The sequence below is a fragment of the Hippocampus bargibanti genome, linkage group LG12 (genome assembly GCF_051943395.1).
Source record: "Hippocampus bargibanti isolate YZ-2025 linkage group LG12, ASM5194339v1, whole genome shotgun sequence".
NCBI lineage: Eukaryota > Metazoa > Chordata > Actinopteri > Syngnathiformes > Syngnathidae > Hippocampus > Hippocampus bargibanti.
In genome coordinates, this window is record NC_142745.1 from 8,761,344 (window position 1) to 8,783,560 (window position 22,217).

General features: G+C 39.9%; 3 protein-coding genes and 1 long non-coding RNA gene across 7 annotated transcripts; 2 read left to right on the forward strand and 2 right to left on the reverse strand.

Annotated features, from left to right (window-relative positions):
- The first annotated feature begins 11 nt into the window (after window positions 1-11).
- LOC148890345 (uncharacterized) lies at window positions 12-7,069 on the forward strand. 2 transcript variants are annotated; one of them, XM_089010045.1, is made up of 6 exons: window positions 12-278; window positions 494-648; window positions 737-887; window positions 2,113-2,285; window positions 2,364-2,592; window positions 4,916-7,067. In XM_089010045.1, exons 2-6 carry the CDS (start codon window positions 511-513, stop codon window positions 5,074-5,076), a joined length of 852 nt encoding a protein of 283 aa, XP_088866171.1. In that variant the 5' UTR covers window positions 12-278; window positions 494-510; the 3' UTR covers window positions 5,077-7,067. The 2 variants fall into 2 exon arrangements, with proteins under 2 accessions (XP_088866171.1, XP_088866170.1); XM_089010044.1 differs by lacking the exon at window positions 12-278 and having other exon boundaries at window positions 740-887; window positions 4,916-7,069.
- Window positions 2,947-10,000, reverse strand: LOC148890346 (uncharacterized). Of its 2 annotated transcripts, none has more exons than XR_016116608.1 (4): window positions 9,685-10,000; window positions 9,013-9,208; window positions 6,720-6,780; window positions 2,947-3,354 (listed from the first exon to the last, which is right to left on the reverse strand). It is a non-coding gene; the product is annotated as an uncharacterized LOC148890346 (long non-coding RNA). The 2 variants fall into 2 exon arrangements; XR_016116609.1 differs by having other exon boundaries at window positions 9,013-9,244.
- On the forward strand, window positions 7,141-11,375 carry cav4a (caveolin 4a). The gene is made up of 3 exons (XM_089010046.1): window positions 7,141-8,040; window positions 9,036-9,223; window positions 10,013-11,375. The coding sequence occupies exons 1-3, from the start codon at window positions 7,819-7,821 to the stop codon at window positions 10,161-10,163; spliced, it is 561 nt and encodes a 186-aa protein (XP_088866172.1). The 5' UTR covers window positions 7,141-7,818; the 3' UTR covers window positions 10,164-11,375.
- Window positions 11,376-11,410: 35 nt separating this feature from the next.
- Window positions 11,411-14,984, reverse strand: LOC148890348 (oxytocin receptor B-like). Of its 2 annotated transcripts, none has more exons than XM_089010042.1 (2): window positions 13,907-14,984; window positions 11,411-11,668 (listed from the first exon to the last, which is right to left on the reverse strand). In XM_089010042.1, exons 1-2 carry the CDS (start codon window positions 14,829-14,831, stop codon window positions 11,424-11,426), a joined length of 1,170 nt encoding a protein of 389 aa, XP_088866168.1. In that variant the 5' UTR covers window positions 14,832-14,984; the 3' UTR covers window positions 11,411-11,423. The 2 variants fall into 2 exon arrangements, with proteins under 2 accessions (XP_088866168.1, XP_088866169.1); XM_089010043.1 differs by lacking the exon at window positions 11,411-11,668 and adding an exon at window positions 12,636-12,947.
- Window positions 14,985-22,217: the final 7,233 nt, after the last annotated feature.

Sequence of the window (22,217 nt, forward strand, 5' to 3'; positions counted from 1 at the left end):
TCTAAATAACAATCATGCAACACGGTTACTCCTGGTACATTAATACCACATATATTCACAACAAATAGAATTGGTTTCTTTAGTGAGTTGAGCCTAAAACCTGGCAAGCTGCTCATGAATCATTGGGCAGTATCAAACCGGGCTTCATGTACTGGAGTACTGCAATAGTACTGCTACTTCCTCTACTACGCAGTATTTGGATTTGCATATATCGCACTGCCTTTGTCCTCAGTGGGTGTCGTTACACATTAATTCCTCGATACAAGCCGAGGGACCAGGTGAGGTTTAATTCCACCACTGTGTCCTACAAAAACGAATTTATTTACTCCCGATACACACAGATTGTGTTTATTACGGTGAGCTAAATGGGCAACGAAGGGGTCGAGCTGAGGACGCGGCGTCAACTAACTTTCCATTTTCGTCTCCCCCCGTGGGGGAAAGTTAGACGCCGTTCCCCGGGGCAAACTTTACAAAACGTGTCTTCCCTCTCTAGATTTCCCTTGAAATCTCATGCCACCCAAGAGAGAGGCGGGGGCGATCCCATCCCCGACGCCGGGAAAGATGCTAAAGATCAACACGATCCCACTGGAGGCTGGTCCAATGGAGGAGTTGGCCGAGTCCGCTTACTCTCCTTTTCTCAACACTGAGGTAGGATTTGTTTCTCTTGAAAACCGCGCACGCACACGTTTTGTGCACTTTGCCCTACACTCTAGTCTTGATTTCTCTCACCCGACAGCAGGAATCTGAGGGGATTGAAGACACCGACAGTCCCGGCATTCGAACGGATACAATCAGCCTGCTGATGAAGATAGAACAGTTGCAGGCCCAACTTAAATATGAACGCAGGTGTCGAATCCTAGCTGAAAGAGAGTTGAGGGATATGAAAGGTGGGCGTAAAGAAAAGTTCAACTGATGTAGCGCATCTCTGAATGTTCCGAACTCCTGATTCTGTGCCATTATAATGTTTGAAGAGGATAATGCAGAGCTTAACTTTATACATGAACTCTACAATGCAATGTTCCATCCATCCTATATCTGGGCCCAGGCAAAACAAAAACACTCAATTGACAGCATCCCCAAAACATTTGTGATAGCTTATTTTAAGAGAAGATTTGGCAGTGATAAAAAAAAACTGTCAGTCCTATATGCAAAGATCTCAACAATATTCATTGCTCAAGTAAAAGTAGACATATAGTAATTAACAATACATTTGTCTAAGTCGTAATTATAAACTATAGCAAAGCAAATGTATAATCATATTTGTTTTAAGGCTATCTAGGTTACACTAAAGTGTCCTTGAGAGTTTTGAAAGGTGCTTATAAATGAAATGTATTATTATTATTATTACATCCGCCCATCAGATTTGGATTGGATTGGATATGCCTTTATTAGTCGCACGGAAACTACCTTCAATCCTTTCAACCATAACAAAACCACAACTATGATCTCATACCTAAAATCCTTTCATATTTTTTGCAAAGGTTTTCCAGTTGATTCCATTTAGGAAAAAATGTACTGCACATTGCTTTTACAGCTTCATGATCACTTGGCAGAGCAAAAACACACAGCCTCCTTGTAACTTATTCCACTATTGACCCTTACTTTAACTTGACAGAAGGATTTTAGAACAGTTGAGCTGTATTGTTTGAATATACAGTAAAGTCTCGTTATATCGATATCGGATATATCGATAGTCCCGGTTATATCGATACTATTTCTATGCACGCACGGAGAAAATTACATGCAAACAGGGTCGGATATATCGATAGTCCCGGTTATATCGATATTTTTTTCGGACTCCCTTGAATATCGATATAACGAGACTTTACTGTACTTTCTTTTAGACACATTTACATACAGCAGCCAGGGGTTTGGTGGCATGTTAGGGCATTTCTGAAAGAATACAACCACAAATAGGTGATTCTTTTAGTGAATTTCTGAGAATAAGCCCCCCCCCCCCAATAAATAAAACAAATAAATAAATCAGTGAATTGGGACTACATTTTTTCCCCAACAGGATTTATGACAGTATTAAAATTGAAGCTGTTAGCCTAGATTGTGGACATGCTAGCACATAATAGCATTTTGTCCTGATGTGATGCTTGGTTGCAGAGATGAACACTCTCATGGTGGAGATGCGACACACGGCTCACGACCTCCGAGCCACATTGGACCACATCCTCCAAGGCGGCGACCCGATGATGGCCCCACACAACTCTCAAGAAGGCATCTCTTTCCTGCCAGAGCATGAGGCTGACATCGGAGCAGAAGGCGACAAGCCAGAGGTCTGCACTCATTTTGTCAATGTCGTCGGATCAAACTCTCATGTGCATTGTCACACGTTCCGTTTTTGTCACCCTCAGGACAGCAACAATTACATGTACCTCGCTGAAAACCTCCGGGTTCCGAGAAGTCTTTACGAACATGTTGGCGAAATCGCAGACTTCAAGAAATACACCGGAGCGCTGCTCATGATGCTTTTTGACAGAGAGACGCTGGCCACGCACTCGTTGCAGGGCCGCAGGAACACTATTAGTGGGGAAGACTGCCCAAAGCCTCAGCTCCCACCTGATATCCTCGGGAGCATCATCGGTAAGTTGAGAGTGGATGTCGCGGAATGAATAATTAAGCTTTCACGCCTATGTCGCGACGGGAGAGACATTATTTAATTAATTCTTGTTTGGAGTATTAATTGCACACACTTCAATACTCAGGAATGCATCTGAGCCGCGCCCTTGCGCCATTTACGCATTTTACATCAGCACCTACACAATCTATTACGCTTAGCGCATATTGCTACATAATCTGCACCACATATGACATACTTCTGTTAAAATAGCTAAAGAAACAAATTTAGCTAAACCGCAATTGAAAGGTGTTCGTTGTCCTTCAGAGATTTTAAATTTTGTCGTCTGCCATCTTGCCTTACCTATATCGAGCAATAATAATAATAATAATACATTTCATTTATAAGCGCCTTTCAAAACTCAAGGACACTTTACAGTCACAGGATATTTTTTCTGTGGGTGAGCAGCGGCAGCCACGCGCGCCAGCGTTCACTCAACCCGGAAGTAAAATAAAGTAAAAAAACAAAACAAACTAACGAACAAATAATATGACAACACAAAGACACAGAGAGTCATTCATTCTTCAGCAACCGGTGCATAATTAAATACATCAATAAACATACAAATAAATAAATACACAAAAGAAATATTAATAAATACATAAATAGATAAATAAATACACACATAAATACTCAAGTAGACAAATAAATAAATGAACCTTGCATTTGTTTCGGTGCGTTCCAAAGTCGTGGGAGAGGATATCGGCATTTCCGTGATGCGCCGGAAACTGCCGAAAAGGATAGTGTAATCAAAATTTCATTTACACATGGTTAATTGCAGTATTTACATCAAACATGGTGGATTTTTGCAATATGGAGCGTGAGAACATAAGTAAAATTCTAAAAAACATTAAAAACAGGTAGCAAACAAACATCGTTTCTTTTAGAAATAGTCGAATAAGTCTGCGGAGGGTAGTGACAATTCGTTGCAGCAAACTGCTGGTAATGATTCGTATTTAGTGGCTATGATGTCAGAGCTGTTGCAGCACATTGGAAATCTTCAAAGCAAAGAAATGTATGTAACTAGAAATTAGGAAAAAAAAGTCTGTTTCACTGCGTCTCCTCTGTAATACCGTAGAATATCAAAATAGCACAGGATTGATTGTGTAGTAACTAAAGAAAATTGAAAATGTTTATTTTATGTATAAATAAATTCTTTGACTTGAATTAAAGGACAACCGACGTCCCCGGACAAGTTGTGTCCATAATTTGTAAAATGTCTTCAAATGACTTCTACTGAGCGTATTTTACAAAGATTCCACCGCGTATAGCTATATTTTACATTTTAAGACTTGCAATGAATTTTCCGGAAGTCTTGTTTTTGAGTTGGTGACGAGTCCGTAAGTGACGTCATTGAAGGGACGCCCCTGACCGAAAAAAGGACACATTGTAGCAGTCCGTCCATCACGTCAATATATTTTGCTGTACTTGTTTGGTCTGAAAACGCCATGTTCCACCAAAAAGATCCAGAAGAGGGCGACCAAGCTCCATGTAAGGAATTTATCAGCCAGTCGAAACGGGCTGATTAATTCCTCACACGAGCTTGGTCGCCATTTTTTTGATGATATATTTCCCAACAATGTTGCCTCAAAATGGCACGCAATAAATTCTTTAATCGATCACAAACAAGTATGCTTTCCTCTTCAGAACTATTTGAATCATATTCATAACTGGATGTGTAACAAGAAAGCATATTCTCCGAATCTGAAGCCATTGTTTTGTTTCTCCAGCAATGCAAGATGTCTTGGCGTGACGTCACGAACCTGGGGCGGGACTTTCTGAAAATGCCCAATTCGCAGCTCAATTTTTTGCTGATTTTGGACACTTTAAGTCATTTTTATTGGTGTTTTGCATTTGAATAAAAATATCATACTGCGTGTTTCGGGTATATTAGATGCTATAAAACGTTTTTCTGATGTCAGTTAGGAAACCAAAAAGTGACGTCGGTTGTCCTTTAAAATTGTTGCTATATTAAAAAAAATGATTTAACTCAAATAATGTTTTTTCATTTGCAATTCAAAAATATCATGCTCCAATGAATGTGTTTTGGTTTATTTCAATCACTTTAGCATACTTTGGCAATCGAGTTAAATCGGGCCCAATCAATTTTAGAATTTGGCCCCTTTTTCAGACACAAGGGGGCCAACTGGCCATTTTCATTTCCTAGATGCATCCCTGGATCCTATTTGTCACATAGACATTTTTGTATTGGCTCTGTTTGCTCTGTCCTCCTGTTTTCATTGTACATGCTATTATTCTATATCATTTTTGTCCCGTCACTCCCTCCAGAGCACGTGGCGGTCAAGTTTGGCGTGGACAGAAGCCAGATCAAGACGGCTATCCGGACCAAGTTGAACAATGAGGACAAATTGTTGAAGAAGAGAATGGGCTTGGCAAAAGTAGAACACAAAGCCGACGTATCACTGCCTGACAACTCGTCGCCGATATGATCGATGCCGGTCGGCGTTGCGCTTTGGCTTTCATCTGTCTTGCTCGTGTGCGTGCTGTCATGTAACCCCGTGTGACAGGTTGCCTCTCCTAATTGACATTCAGTGTAGTGCTTGAATTAGGTCATTTTTACAGTAACAACCTTTTTGTAAACGGCTTTTGGGACGGCTCTCGTTAGACAGTATTCCATATCCTGGAGAGCAAATGTACAGTGCTTTTAAGATCACGTATGATAGAGGCGAGTAAGTTCTCTTGACTTTCTATGTTTGCTTTGGCGGTTTTGTCAAAAAGCCATTCGTTAGTTAACAAAAACACTATTATTATTGACTTTCATCTTACTTACACGTTTTCAACCAATCTTCAACATTTCAGTCAGTATTGAATTTTTAAATTAAAAAAAAACAAGTTTGGGTCAGACATTTTTTTAATGAGCACATTTGGTTGCCGTTTTAAGCACACCTTCTTACTAACCAATTACTTAGTTTCACACGGTTTAACCCATCGGACACAACATTAACTTGTATACAAGGTACTATGTACACTTATTTGTATGGTGTAAAAATACAAGAGCTGTATCCAAAAATCTTCTTTGACAAAGATGCCACTGCTCAGTTTTGATTGATACAGTCAGTCCAGAGTTGTTTTTCTTAAATATTTTGGATACTTTGCCATCTTGTTTTGTTCCAAGGGTCCAAAAGTCGATGAAACTAATTGAACACGGTAGGTAGCGGGACTACAATTTCATTGGAATGTTCTTGAATGCACATTTTAGATTGTCTCTGGTGAGTTTAGGTGCACATAAACACTATTTGATGAATCACTTTTCTTGTTGTGCTTCATTGCATTTGTGCCAATAATAAACTCAAGGGAATGGTTATGTTCCACTCTTGCAACTGTCATTCCGTCAGTGTATGATCGGAGAATAGACAGAATAGAGGTTCTCATGTTTAAAAGTTTCATGTTGTATGCTTAGTTGGCCGAACACAAGGCCCACAATGGAAGCACAGAAAATCTGGGGTCAAGATGACGTGAACAGACATAGCCTGTTAAACTGTCATCCTCGTGTAAGAAATCTAGCCTTGGGCGGAGTTTAGGACTTGGTGACTCCTTCACAGGAAGGGCTCATGGGCCAGGTTATAAATCTATCAGTTTATCTATTAGCTAGCTAGCTATCTAACTTGTCCTGTGACTGTGAAGTGACCTTGAGAGTTTTGAAGAGCGCTTGTAAATGAAATGTATTATTATTATTAGCTATCTCTTAGCTAGGTAGTTACTTCCGGGTTGAGTGAACGCTGATGCGTGTGGCTGCCGCTGCTAACTCACATAAAAGTTCATCCTTTGACTGTAAAGTGAATTTGACAGTTTTGAAATGCGCTTATAAATCTTGTTCTTTTCTTTTTGGCTTTTCCCTTCAAGGGGTCGCCACAGCGAATCAGTGTCCTCCATCTTTCGGAGGTTTGATTCGCATGTTAAAGGCGCTTATAAATACAATGTACTGTATTATTATTTACGGAAAGACAACCCATTAAACTGTCTATATTCTGTTGATTTATGGATGTTTGTGCTTGGGATGTCCAGGGGCGTGATATTAAAATCAAAAAGACGATGTTTTACTAATGTATCACTGAAATTTGCAAATACTCACAATAAATAGCTTGGCAGGGGGCTGCAGACGTTGGGCGTCAGTCATGAATGTCTGTGCTGACCTGCAATTTAAAAATTTGAAACGCTCAAATGAACCTGGAAATGTGGTCTCAAATCATCGCAATGTTTTGGAAGACAGAATAGTCAGCTCACTTGGTAAATTCAGTTTATATTGATCAGCCTTGGAGGAAAAATATACTTTTGTTGGCACAGACTATGGAGGAACTGACAGTTTCTGCCTAAATAGTTGACCTTTAGTGCCACTTAGCAGTATTTTTTTTTTGACAACGATACTAGTGCAGCGTGTTCTACCGGAAACAAATTCCTTGTGTGTTCTACATACTTGGCAATAAAGATGATTCTGATTCTGATTCTGATTCTGAGATATTCAATTTATTGAAGAGATGAGATGATTAAAAACTACATTTGTATACATTACGCTAACTCAGGTTTTGAGGAAGGAATACATGCAATAACATTTTCCATCTTAATTTGTAATCATGGAGAAAAAGGCAAATAACGTAGCAATCCTTGCTATATTCCATCTTTTTTTTAATGACCAGATTTGCAGTGAGACTAGCACATCCAATGAAGGACCACCGCAGCCACTTGTGTGCAGCTGCCCCTCCAACAAGAAGGCTCATTAACTCTCATTTCAAAAGGACGCAGGAGGATGAATTATTCTCATTGATCACATCCCTCCGTGACACGATCCCTTGTTTTCAAAACTAGTAAATTGCAGCGACTGACTGAGAAAGCATGCAGCCGTATTTTATTTTGGGCATGACTCTTCTTTTTATCTGTCACGCACAAGAAAAAGCTTCGACAAAGAACCAATGCAGACAATTCAAATATGCTGTCCTCTAAAAAATAAATAATGTGTGACAGCTGCAAGACGCGTGTGTGCATGTGTGTGGCCAGTATTAATATATCCCTGTACACCCTCATAGAAAAGTGATCCAAGTTGAAAGGTCATCTGAAAATACCATTCAGGCTAACGTAGCGTTCTCAATATAGCCCCCCTTGCTCACAGCTGAAGGGTGCCGCGGCCTCAGTCGGAAGTTTGTTCTGTCTCTACTGTGCTGCGTTCACCAATTTCAATGGACGACCTGAGGAAGGATGGAGATTTGGAGGAGATGGGGATTGACCTGAGGGACTCCAGTGACTCAGAGGAGTTTGAACGACCAGAGACGCTATGGAAAGCGGGTCACTTTCAAGACCAGGAAGAAAAAAGTATTCATTCGTCTTCACTTGTGGATATCAGTGATACCAAACCCTTGCTTGACGTTCGAGACCCTCGAGGGATGAACGACTGCCTTAAGGTAGCAAATGCTAAGATGCTAAAGCAATTGAATTCATATTGTCAATCTGTTGCTAGGCAGAATTTAGGGAGCACGTTCAGTCACAAAAATGGCACATGGCAGCCACGCCCGCTTTTAGACAACACCCTGGATTAATTGCCAGTCAATCACAGGGCACATAGAGTGGGAAGACAACTATACACAACCACACTATCACTATGATGGATATTGAAGTGCCTAATGGGTGAGATAACCAGCACACAGCAAATGACAAAATTGCTGCTACCCTGTATAAGCTACAAAATACTGATAGAGAAGAGACAGAATAGAAGTTATCATGTTTAAAAGTTTCATCTTGTGGAATGAGTGGTTGGCCGAACATATGTGACCACAAGGCCAGTCAGTACACAATGGAGCAGAGACAATTTAGGCCCACTTTGATTTGAACAGACACAGCCTGTTAAACTGCCACACTTGGGTAAGAAATCTAACCCAGGGCAGGAGGGAGTATTTGGTACGCTCCTGCACAAGAAGATGTCATTAGCCAGGATACAAATGTATCAGTTCATGGAAAGGCCAGTCATTAAAATGTCTATGTTCTGTTAGTTTATGGATGTTGGTGTTTGTACCATGGAACGTTCAGTGGCGTGGTATTCAAATCAAGAAGACTGTGTTTTACTAATGCATCACTTAAATTTGCATGTACACTCAATATAAATATTGGCTGGGGCTGCAGAGGTCAAGTGTCAGTCGAGAAGCGCACACAGAGTGGCTTCATGAAAACAGCGCCCCGTGCCGGCAGAAAGGGACAATCTTCTGTGTTCGAGCCTTTGTTCAAACTGTCCGAGCAAATATCTCTGACACAGTCAAGATCAAAATTACTAAAAAACATGTAAACTCTGTATTAAATATACAATGAGTGAAATGCAAGAACAGCACTGACTTTTCGTTCGCGGCATTTGGTAAAAAAAAAGGACACTTTGCCCAGCATACCATATTGTTCTTCTGTCCTGCAGGTGACATTTGAAGATGTTATTGCTGAACCTGTGTCGGTGCGTAGCGGGGACCGAGTGTGGATCTGGAGCCATGCTTTGTTTGAAGTCTGTCGAATTTGGGTATACAGGATCATCACAGTGCTTCTGGCCATCCCCATGTCCATCTTCTCTGGGATCCTCTTTGCTATTCTCAGCTGCATCCACATATGGTAAAACTGTTTTAGTTTGTTCTGCATTTTTGCAAAAAACAAACACAAAAAGTGAATCACTTAGCTGAGGGCGACTACACATGTAAATGACGACAAACCCTGAAATGTAACAAAAAAAATCCGTGCTTGTATAGTAATGCTAGAAATGTAACTTAAATTGTTGTGTGAACATAGGTTTTGGGACATATCATATTACTCACTCGATAAATAAAGACTGCAAAATTAAAAGCATTGTTGCTTGTTGCCAAAGAGAAAACCATATATCAAGCTATGGACAATAAGTGTAGACTAAATTTACATTCAGGGTAAAATAAGTGTATCTACCCTGGTTAAGGATGACGCCTCTACTGATGTCCAAAAACTGGAACACCGTGAAAACGAAAAGACATTTAAAACAAAAAAAGACATTATTACATTATGTTCGACAAGAAATACAATAAATGAGCAAACAAATAACGTACCGTGTGCACCTTGTAAACCGCAAGTAGACAAACTTTAATGACGTCGACTTTATCGTTATTTGGCGATTTTTTCTCCCGTGACACGGAACCGGAAGTGATTATGTCAAAATATTATAAATAAAGTACAGAGAAGGATTTTAAGAAAAAAAAAACATACATATGAAGGTTCACATAGAAACGTTAAACACTTACAAAATAACAAGACAAAATAAATTATATTTTTGTTGTCATTGCAACCAATGACAATATTGGCGACAGTTACAATAAGTGTAGACTTAATTTACACACAGGGCAAAACAGACACTGAGTATGTTATTCTCTTCACCAGGACCATCAGCCCCGGCATTAAGTGCATTCTAATCGGAACACGCTGGCTGCAGAACCTCTGGAGCATCGTACTGGACATCATTGCGAGGCCCTTGCTGACCAGTGCTGGGCGGTGTTTTGGCGGCTTTCGCGTTCACTTTGCCGAGAAATAAACAACACTTGGGCTCCCTTTGGTTTGTCAAGGGAACACAGCCACCAAGTGGATCACCTAATTTTGGACATGCAAAGGGCATTACAGACTTCATTTGTTTACAGCAGCTTTGCAAAGACTTTAGCGGTCTAAGAGATTTTTTAAACAATATCATATGCCTGACACATTTAATAGTAACAGTGTGCAGTTTACAACTTTGTGTTGTACAAACCTTTTTTTTTATTTCTTCTGATTTTTTTAAATAAATGAAACATCACACTCCCACACAGATGAATTTCTGGAAAAGTAATTAAAATAAGTGAGCCCTCCAGAAGAGGATAATTTCCCAAAACAGTAATGCATGTTGTATTATTATTATGCAATTGTCTTGTCCAAAACTGAAACTAGATTACAACTTATTTTGCATATTAAATTGAAAGGATTATTTTTAAAAAATAAAACATGAATTGATCATATACAGTATACATAAATAATATGAAACCTCACTTTTTGTAAATACAGTACTGTAGTGTATTTACAAAGACATCATGTTCAACATACCCTAATAGAAAGGGCACAGGGGGGCAGTCTTACATTACACTGAAGTTACATTTGGTTTGATACTTGCCAACATGGTACAGTAACAAATGAAACGAACGAAAATGAACAATGACAGAAGTGTTTGTCCCTGAAATGCAGGTTAAAAACACAAAGAGCAATACAATTTGACACACCGATGACGTGTGGCGCATCCCAAGGTTCTGCAGAAAGAAAGAGCATCCTGTGATCTGATTTTAAGGCACATTGCGTTGAATTAAGCGCCATCTGGTGATTAATACTAAAATGCAACTATCTAATCTCGAATTGCGTACATTTGAAAGCACACGCCTTACTATCGACGAATCTAGACTAAATAAACCTACCACCCCAGAAGACGTGCAAGGAAAACATAATCACAAATGTCTTCTAAAATTCCTTCATTGACAAACTAATTGCATGGATTATTTTATTTTATCTAATATCGTTTACATATGGAGAATTATCAAATTTGTCAATTTTGGGAATCCGTAGCATAAAAATGGCGGCAAAAGATGGCTACTTCCTGTAGGCATGCACGTCCTATCTAATCAATGAGCACAGTGATACGTATTTCAAAATATATGTTGGTTTGATACAATACAGTTTATGCACATTATTCAAATAAATGGTGTTCTTTGAAGAAATAAACATTAAAAAATAAACACATTGAAAAAAGATGTAAACTCGACAGTGTTATGGAGTCTCAATGTGCTGGCTCTCCTGTGCTAGTTGTGTGCGAGAGACTTTTGTGGCTGTCTTCCTTTTTGACGGCGCACGCGGAGGAGTTGTTGTGATGGTGGCTGCACGAGGATTCCGCCACATAGCTTCGACAGCAGAACAAGCCGCTCACCAAACCCTGGAACATGTGACCGGCGAAGAACATGTAGATCCACGGGTTACAGCAGCTGTTAAGACTGGCCAGCAACATGGCGATGATGAAGGCCGTGTCTGTTAATTACAAAATGTTGGTCAGTATGACTATCTAAACTGTGTTACCTCTACTTACAAACACCTCTTCGTCAGATAAATAAACATCTGTTTTGTAGAACACACAAGGAGGTGAGTAGCTGGAAAAGGTTGTGGGCAGGGTGCGAAGGGTCCAGTAGGATTTTCCATGCCCTTGTCTTGGTTCTTGCAGTGTGTCCGTTGAAGTTCGTGCGAAATATTCAAGTTACGAAACTGACTCACCAGGAAAATATTGACTCTTGTTCCAGAAGAATTTTCAAGATACAAAATGTAAAAATAGTCACTGAATGCAACATACTTTTATTTACTGTTATTGGCTTAGCACAGGTGTCGGGAACCTATGATCTTTTGATGATTGCATCTAAAGATCACCACGAACCACCATGAACATGGGGGCGGTACTTTCTGAAACTGGCCACTTCCGGTTTCAAATTGAAGTACTTTTTGGACACTTTAAGTCATTTTTATTGGTGTTTTGCATTTGACTAAAAATATCATACTGCGTGTTTTGGGTATTTTAGATGCTATAAAACGTTTTTCTGATGTCAGTTAGGAAACAAAAAAGTGACGTCGGTTGTCCTTTAATTAGTTCCAGACCATGACCATTTATCTTTGTTTGTGTATCTTTGTCAGTGACGTGATTAGGCAGAAAAATGAAATGCTCATCATCACATGGATGTCAGAATGTGGTAATGGGTTTGTGTATCTGGTTTTTATTTAGCGGTGTGCTGTGTGATTTTTTCTTCCAAAAATAATGCCAACCACTCACGGGAAGGCCAGAGGAAGGATTAAAATCTTGAGACTGAACTGTGTGGCTTGCCTGCTGTGGCATCCTATTTAACATACAGTAAAGTCTCGTTATATCGATATTCAAGGGAGTCCGAAAAAATATCGATATAACCGGGACTATCGATATATCCGACCCTGTTTGCATGTAATTTTCTCAGTGCGTGCATAGAAATAGTATCGATATAACCGGGACTATCGATATATCCGATATAACGAGACTTTACTGTATTTCTTTAAAAAAAAATCCCCATTTGATACATGATTCAACAATATTTCTCATGTATGTCGACAGTACATTGGCCAGCCACAATTTGGGCCAGCTGGAGTGATCTTTCAAATCAGTGATTAGACCGCAGTAACATCTGGCATTAAAAATAACCTTGACGGATGCCACACAAATTAAAACTTAGCTTGCTTGCTGCTTTTCCATTGGAACAACTAATGATAAATGTCTTCACTTCATGTGACTGTCCTGCATGGAAAAAAAGTATTATTCATGGAAATGATGGTACGTAATTCCAGTGATGGTAGGCACACAACACACATGGGGCAGGGTGGAGAGTGCCATTGGAAAAGGGGGAAAGAGAAGAAATTTCTTTCCATGCAAGGGATTTAAACTGCGTCAACATTTTTTTTCCTCCTTTCAGCGCTGACCTCTTGTGTGCGAGATGATGCTTTGACATCAGCCTGTCAATTCTGATGAATAAGCCGGGTGGGAAAATAATAGCGACAGAGGATTTCCACAGGGAATTGCCCTTAAACGACTGTGAACTTTCAACCTTTTTGGACTTATTGTTGACATATATCCAAAGTCAGAGATGAAAAGCTGATCTTCATTTCGTGCCTCTTTAACTCATTCACTGCCATTCACAAATGTATTCGGGAATTGAAAATATGAGTGGCATTCCTGAATTTGTTTGGGTTTTGTTTTTTCTTGCTTTGGTGGCGATAAAGCGCTCGCCATGGCCTCCGCCAATGTTTTTTTTCTTTTCCACATTTAGGCAGCATTTCCCTTTTTTCCATGTTAGCGCTTTGTTCCAGCTTCAGCTGTTGTCAAAGTGCTATAGAAACCAATATGCATTGTATTTTGGACCGCCACCCTCATTTCAAGCATATATAACTCCAGACAAATATAACTTAGGAATTAACTATTTTTCAGATGAAATAAGAGACTAAAGTTTCTTACACTGCATTGAATTTTTATGTAGTCCTAAAACTCAATATTCTGTGGGTCCTGCAATTTGAATGAAAATGACAAAAACCCTGGCACTGGAGTGGACACATCATCTGGCAGTGAATGAGTTAACTTCAACTTAGTTAAACTAACTCATCAGTTAACCTCAAAAGTCTTCCATTTATTTATTCGTTTTGTCCTGTTTGTGAACGTCTGAGCATTTGAGCACGTAAAAGTCAATTTTGAGCGCATCCTACCTTCCCTTGGAGCGGCATCATCCCATGCAGACCACATCTGGACGAAGAAAAAGGGGGTCCAGCAGACGATGTAGGCCAACACCACCACAAAAGTCATTTTCACAGTGCGGATCTTGGCTTTGGAGATGAGCCTGACGCTGCTCACCCGACAGAGGTTACGCGCACCTTTGACTGATGGGGTCAAGACGTGTTCCCTCCTGGTTTTCAGGTTAAAGTTCTGCCAGATTTTGACACAAATCAGGCCGTAGCACAGGCTGAGGATGCCTACGGGGAGGATGTAAATGCTGATGCTCATCCACGTTACGTACGCCTTGGCGCCCCACGGCTGCACAAAATCCCCCCAGCAGTCGTACACGCCATCCCCGACGTCCTGCACGGAAAAGATGTACACCTGAGGCGTGCTGAATATTAGACTGAGCAGCCACGACGTGAACACGCACACGCGGTCCCTTCCCCGGCGCACTGGTCGAAGTGGCTGGCATATGGCTAAGCACCTGTCGATGGACATCAGAACCAACATGTAAGTGGACGCGAACATGCCCACCACCTGCGCGTACTTGACCAGCCTGCACAGCGCGTCCGGTCCACGGAAGCGAAACGTGATGTCCCAGAGGAGCTGCGGGAGAACTTGGAACAAGGCCACCACCAGGTCGGCGATGCTCAGGTGCTTCATGAAGTAGAGCATCCGTGATTGGCGAGTTTTAGCGGAACGGATGGCCCACAGCACGCACAGGTTACCGATAAGCGCGAGAAGCAGCACCAGGACCAGCACGGCTACTTCCACTTTAGCCACTTCGTCGTTGCGTTTTAAAGGGTTCGCCGCAGCGGTTGCGTTGACGGAGTCACTCTCGTTCCCCCACGCACGCCACTTAGCCCACGACGAGTTGTGGGGTCGGGTGTCCTCCGTGCGTAAAAAGTGCTCCATCGTGCGTAAAAGCGCAGCCTGTGGTCACATCATGAAAACCGAGTCCATACAGTCTCCCACCGATTTAGTTCCGCTTACTGCTCAAATGGCAAAATATGACAAGATGTAGTATCGAGCTTTCCGTTCAGAGTTCAAGAACACAACTATACACGTTTTTTTTAATCGAGTTAACTGTGGACGTCTGTTCTTCTGACGGCCTTTATGGGTACAAGAGTCCCCTCCCCTAATCGCATTTTCCTCTGTGGGAACATGATGCATCATGATACATCACATGCAAGCTCTCAGATACATATAGCATATGTACAATCAACATGCATATCTACATCTGTCTGTCTCGATCTGTTTAGCTGTCTACACTGGGGGAAAAGCTGTGTTGAATTTACTTAATTTTATTAGATCAGGTGTACAACATGAAATCATCTGGTTCCAGATAGATTTTGAAGTAGATGTACAAAATGTTTCTGGATGTTGTTTCAGTTCGTGTAACCGAGTGACGACATAAAATAGAGTAAATTCAACAAAAAAAAGTATTTTCCCCCTCCAGCGTCAACTGTCACAGTATGAAACAGTCTTTGGCCTGCTTTCTCGAAAAATATATAATATTCATGAAAGTAGTGGCCAACTGAGCAATTTCCATTCAGAAAAAAATGTTTATAGGCAATCAAAATGTGTTTGTTACAATTTGGAAGGTGGTCGTGGACCCCCACAAATGCAGACAGGGGGGAGGAGCATGATATATTTGACAAATTGTATGAAATAAAGTCAGCACGAACAAAATTTAAAACAACAAAGTCATCAGAACAGAATGGTCCAAAGTAGCAAACAAACCATGCGTAAAACACAAGACGATGAAACAAACCTGACAGGGTGAAACCAACAATGACCCGACACTGAATGGTTGTGCCTGGAGTCCTTTCAACTGCCACTGATTAAAACGACCAACACCTGTGCAGCCGCAGCTGGGGCCCTACCCATTAATCGCAAGCCATAACATGACATTTTTAGAAGAGGCGACACAGTTGAAAACAAAAACAACATCAAATAGTAAACGAGATTGTAAGTGAAATTTGGCTCAGACCACAAATCAGAAAGGGTTTTTGTTTTGACTATTTATCTTAATATGCAATAGACATTCATCGGATCCTAAACCTAATATGGACTCCAACTGTACACCCCCAAAGGCATCATCACCCTGGCATGTTGTGACAGTCAACCGTGATATCAGCGGAAGCGCCACGGCGCCACAAGAGTGACAGGAGGTCGGCAGGGGTCACGGCAAAAATACACTCCGGTCTTTCCACCGCCGCATGTTGTGTCTCGGAGCTCCTGCACAGGTATGAAAGCAACGTCTAACCTGAAGCATGTGTGTGGCGCCGGAAAGCTCACAAAAGCGGGGTCATTTTAGAAGTTTGCCGGACCGCTGCCAAGTTCAACAAACACTTTCACTAACAGTTAGTCTCTTTCACTCGCACGCCTGTTGTGTGTATGAAAGCGCATGAGCTCATGTTATTTTCCGTCTCGTGTTATATCCAATATACTATATTGAAATTGTGAAAACAAAGGATTTGTCTTTCAAACACAAAGGGGATTTTAATCTAATTTTAACTATGAAGAGTAAATATGATGTCATTGTAGGCTAAAAGGTCACATTGATGTTTTCTTCATAAACGTTTATGCAGGGAATTGAAAGCAAAAGCGGTTTAAAATGCAGACATGGGCGATAGTCAACGTGTGGTTCAGGGGTTGATCGCGGCTTGATTAATTAAAGCAAAAATTATTCCTCATCATTTGATTATAGAACATTTAATATTTTGCATTTTCTGTGGAGCTCTCGCTTGTTTCTATTTCTAATTCTATTTTATTTATTGCATTCTATTTGTGATTGTATTTTATTTATTATAGTACCTATGCTTGTCTGTGACTGTAAAGTGTCCTTGAGATCTTTGACAGGCGCTTAAAATGTAATGTAATATTATTATTATTAATAATAATAATAATAATAATAATAATAACAAATTTCATTTATAAGCGTCTTACAAAACTCAAGGTCACTTTACAGTCACAGGATAAGTTTTTATCTCTGGGTGAGCAGGGGCAGCCACACGCGCCAGCGTTCACTCAATAAAAATAGATAGCAAATAGATAGCCAGCTAGGTACACAGCTAGGTAGTCAGCTAGGTAGCCAGCCAGATAGGCTAGATAATCAGATAAATAACATAAGCAGCATACAGCAGCATTTAAGCACATTCGTAGTTTGATACTGTATGAAATCAATTTGCCATGAAAACATTTTTTTTTGTAAGAATCCTACATTGACAATTTTTATCATTAAATATTTTCCTAATTAAAATAATGCAATTAAAAAATGTTGTTTGTTTTTATGTATTTATTTTAATTGTCACAGCCCTCATATAAATTACATATTCATAGCAATATCACGGGCACCATAAAAGGGAAAAGCAGTGATGATTATAAATTCCCATGATTGACAGGTGCCCTGGACAATATGATTCTGAATTGGTTGTGTTGAAGTGGCATGCAATAATAATAAAAAAATAAATAATAATAATACATTTCATTTTTAAGCGCCCTTCAAAATTCTCAAGGTCATCATCAACAGTAGGCAATAATGCAGTAATAATAGTAGAGCCCTTCCCGAAATTGTCAAGTGGTACACCCAACATCAACATTCCAAAGGATTTGGTCAAAACACCCCCACCTCACTTTACGAAAAATGTCGAGACAATGACTTCATGATAAAGCGTCCAACCAAACATGGTGACGGCACTTGATTAAAAAAAATGCATCAAATTACGATTTTGCTACAATACATTGCTTCAAAGTGACACAAATGCACACCCTTTGGAAACGATGTTGGAATTGAACTTGGAATTGAAGTTGATTTACGTGGAACAGATGTGAGACAGTCTCTTTTCGTCAATGGATGTTTCAGCTTTGTTTGCTTTCACTAATTTGCGAGACCTAATAAAGGCTAATCCAATCCAATCAATAAGGTTCTGTCCATTTGATGGTGACCTTTCGAGAGGAACAACAAAGAGCCTAAATATGGATGCTACGTGCAATCCTGTCACTTGGCAGGTCTGCAACAATTCCAACGAAACACTCAGCGAAAGTTCCTTTTGATTTCCCGAGAGCGAGGGAGGAAAAGGCAAAGAGCGCAGAGGTGAGTTCTCACAGGAAAGGTCCGAACCGGATTCAAAAAACATGCAGCATCAAGGTGAGGCCTATTGATAGTGATGTGAAATGGCCAGTGACATATTGAAAATCACTTTTGGGAAAGGTTGCTCCACTTGAGTTGCCACAAAGGAAGAATTCAACAATCTTGTGTTTTTTCCTGTTTTGACTTCTTTTTAAACTTCACTGACGTGTTCTGGGTATGTTTGACTTCCTGTCTTTCTTTGTTCTCTCATAGCTTCATTTCACCTTCGTGCCATCGCTATGGTCCCTTGGGGATCATTGCTACTGACGACGTTACCACCTCTGTAGTCGAATTGCCATCATAGTGTACGATTTTGATTGTTTTTTTTTTAGTATCAAAAATCCACATCGATCACAGGGCACACATACAGACAAAAAACCTTTCGCAGTCACAATCGCACTTGGGGACAATTTTGAGTGTTGCATGCATGTTTTTTGAATGTGGGAAGAAACTGGAGTACCCAGAGAAAACCCACGCAGGCACGGGGAGAACATGCAAATTCTACACAGAAAGACCAGAGCTGGAATTGAACCCACAACCTCTCAGCTGTGAGATTGACATGCTAAGCACTTCATCACCGGACCGCATGCAATGTCTTTGTATTTTTAAAATTTAAAACAATAAAATTATATTTTACATTAATTTGTTGGACTTTACAAACACCAGAAAAGCATTTTTCGGCTTGTGTCATTATTGATCGCTCAATATTTGATGATAGATCAATCCTGAATGAAATCTTATCCAGTATTTTATTATTTACACGCCGAGTCATAGTCTTACATGGCAATCATCTGGGAGAGATATTTTACAGTCGTTTCTAATTTTACTTGCTTTAAAAAAAACATTTTTCAACACCAAACACTCTAATTTTGCTTGCATGTGCACCCAATCTAACTTGTCTTGATCAATCATCATCATCACCAATTACATCTGAACCACTTGTCGAAGCATCCTGAGTTTTGCACAAACACAAAAATCAGCGTTTCCATGTCAGGAAGAAAAAATAAATAAAAATTTAAACAACCCCAATGATCTGAAGCTAATTTTGATCATAAAAGGATGAGAAGTCCCAAATTATTCCCAATCGTGACATTCCCAGATGCATCTTTATCGAATGAATCATTTATTTTCCTGTTTGAAGTGAATTTGAAACAGGATATAACTGTTTATTTCTAGTAATGAAATATTATTCAGTTATTCATTGTGTTTCAACTGGTGCCGGTATATATAATACATTTACGGTTGAACAAATGTTTGGGTTTAGCTCCACTTGAAAGTAAAATCCCACACACTGGACTTAACAAATGTATTGATTATATTACTGTCACACTTTGAGGTGATGATGGTCGTGGACCTCAAAAAAGCAGGCAGGAGGGAGGAGCAGGGTGTATTTGACAAATTGTATGAAGTAAAGTCAGCAGGAACAAAATCTCAAACAATAAAGTCATCACATCAAAGAGGTCCAAAGTAGCAAACAAAACCAAGAGTAAAAACAAGATGAAACAAACTTGACAAGGTGAAACAAACAATGATCCGACACTGAACGGTCATGCACGGAATCCTTTTAACTACCACTGATTAAAACGACCAGTGCAGCTGCAGGCGGGGCCCTACAGTGCCATGTGTTGGGCGCAAACCGAACTATGACAATTACATTAAAAAAACTATCTGCTATTGTCGCATTAAAATCCAAATAATTGGCTAATTAGCTAGCGCTGAGAAGATAGATAATGATCATTTTAAGTAGATTTATTTGAGAAGGGAGACGTCGGGAAGAAAATGCTGGGTGGGGACATTCGAGGACACCCTTGTACTAAAGTCAACCAATACAATACTAGCGGTACCCATACAACCCTTCACTCAAGAATTCTAAATGATGCAGCTCAAACGATAAACACTTTGTTAGAATATTCGTGCGGTGATGGTGGGAATATTTTTTTGTATTTGCTTTCTTCTACTGGTCACGGATGCTTCAATCAAGCATTGAACGCTCCGGATCAAATATAGAACATCAATAAGAAAGCAAGGCTACAGTTTGATTCACACGAGGTTACCGTAAGCTTTCTATGTTGACACAGGAAGAGCTCAGAATGAGCAAACAAACTGCCCCCCCCCCCCCCCCGCCCCGCCAATCCTCCCAATACGTGATTCCACAAGTAACACATTACAATGGTAATGTGGGAATCCGACATCTGCGTCTCATCCAGAGACAGATGATCGCCATGAAATCTGACGGCGCTTCGGGCATTGCCGAGAAGTCAACATTCTTGGAGCTGCAGGGGAGATTTACAAGAGTTTATCCATATCCAGTCTCAAGTCATTTACATAACACCCATGTATTCTGCATGAAAATCGTAGAAGGACATCACGCTACAATACATTTAAAAAGTGAGTAAAATAAAAAAATTAAATAAAAAATATAATAATAATAATAATAATAATCTCTTCTTTTCCTTTCGGCTTTTCCCTTCAAGGGGTCACCACAGCGAATCAGTGACCTCCAATTTTAGAGGTTTGATCCGCATGTTTGTTTTGGCCAAGTTTTTACGGCGGATGCCCTTCCTGACACAACCCTCTGTATTTATCCGGGCTTGGGACCGTCACAAGAAGACATGTGTCCCTTTGTGGCTACAGAACAAGCAACTCGCTCAGTAAAAGGCTCCCAAACACAAAATGGTAATCGACACAGCAACATTCAAAAAAGCAAAACCTATACTCCTCACCATTTGATGACAATGCTATATATATATATATATATATATATATATATATATATATATATATATATATATATATATATATATATATATATATATTTTTTTTTGTTTTCCAACTGACACCAGAAAAACGTTACATAGCATCCAAAATACCCAAAACACGCAGTATGACACTTCTAGTCAAATGCAAAACACCAACAAAAATGACTCAAAGTGTCCAAAATCTGAAAAAAATTGAGCTGCGAATTGGGCATTATAATAATAATACGTAATAATAAATTTAATTTCTAAGCGCCTTTCAAAACTCTCAAGGAATCCTTGCTCCGGCCTCCCTGTGTGGAGTTTACATGATCTACGTGGGTTTTCTCCAGGTCCTCCGGTTCCCTCCCACATTCCAAAAACATAGATAGCAGGTTCATTGAAAACTCCAAATTGTCTGTAGGTTGGTGTGAGTGTGAGCGCAAGTGGTTGTTCGTCTCTGTGTGCCATGCGATTGGATGGCAATCGGTTCAGGGTGTCCCCCGCAATGACGTCTGGAATTCGGCTCCAGCACTCCACCAAGACATATTTGAGAGAGTGCATTCCTCAGGCAAGGCAGCAAATCTGCATTTAATTGAATAACACTTCGAAAGTGGATAATACAAGCGCACAATAACACTGAATAGGATATGGTTGTGTTGACAGATGTTTCTTCATAACGTGTGTTTTTATAAACGACTAATCCTCTTAATTTTTCTTCATGCCAAAAATACAATATGTAGTTATGTAATGACCAACTGTAGCCAATTTTAACATGTTCATTTTAATGTTGCATTTTCTACCTTCATAAGGTTTACTTTCATGGCCCATCTGTTATTTTGTTGACTTAATTGTATCTTTCTCACTTCATTAACGTTACATAATGTGGCTAATGAAATAGTTTTCTCATGATGCTCTTAATGAATATCTGCTGTGCTTGCAAATGTTTGTGGCTAAAATCCAATCATCAGTTTGAGTCCTGAATGGAAAAAAAGTATGAAAATCTTATCTCGAGCGGAGAAGCATTTGGTTTATTTGTTTATACTGATCAAAATACATCAATCCATCCATCCATTGTAAAATTTGATTTTTCCACACGAGGGTCTGACTTGGATCTTCTTAATGGGCTCCTCCAAGAGCATCAAAAAGCTGCAGATCACTTGGAATGGTGCAGTTCTGACAGTGGTGATCATTGTGGAAAGACTTGAGAATCCAATCTTCATTTGGAGAAAAATCAGAATGCAAATGTAATGCAAATCAAATTACTTGATGTTCATGTCAGTAGATTTTATTTGTGATTATCTTAAAAAAATACTTTTGGGTATTGTTATGGAAGATATTTCAGTGTCATAGGAGGACAATGTCTCCATCTGCAGAGCAAGATAGGAGCTGCATCCAGAGACTGTTTCATTTAAACTCCCTTTAATAATA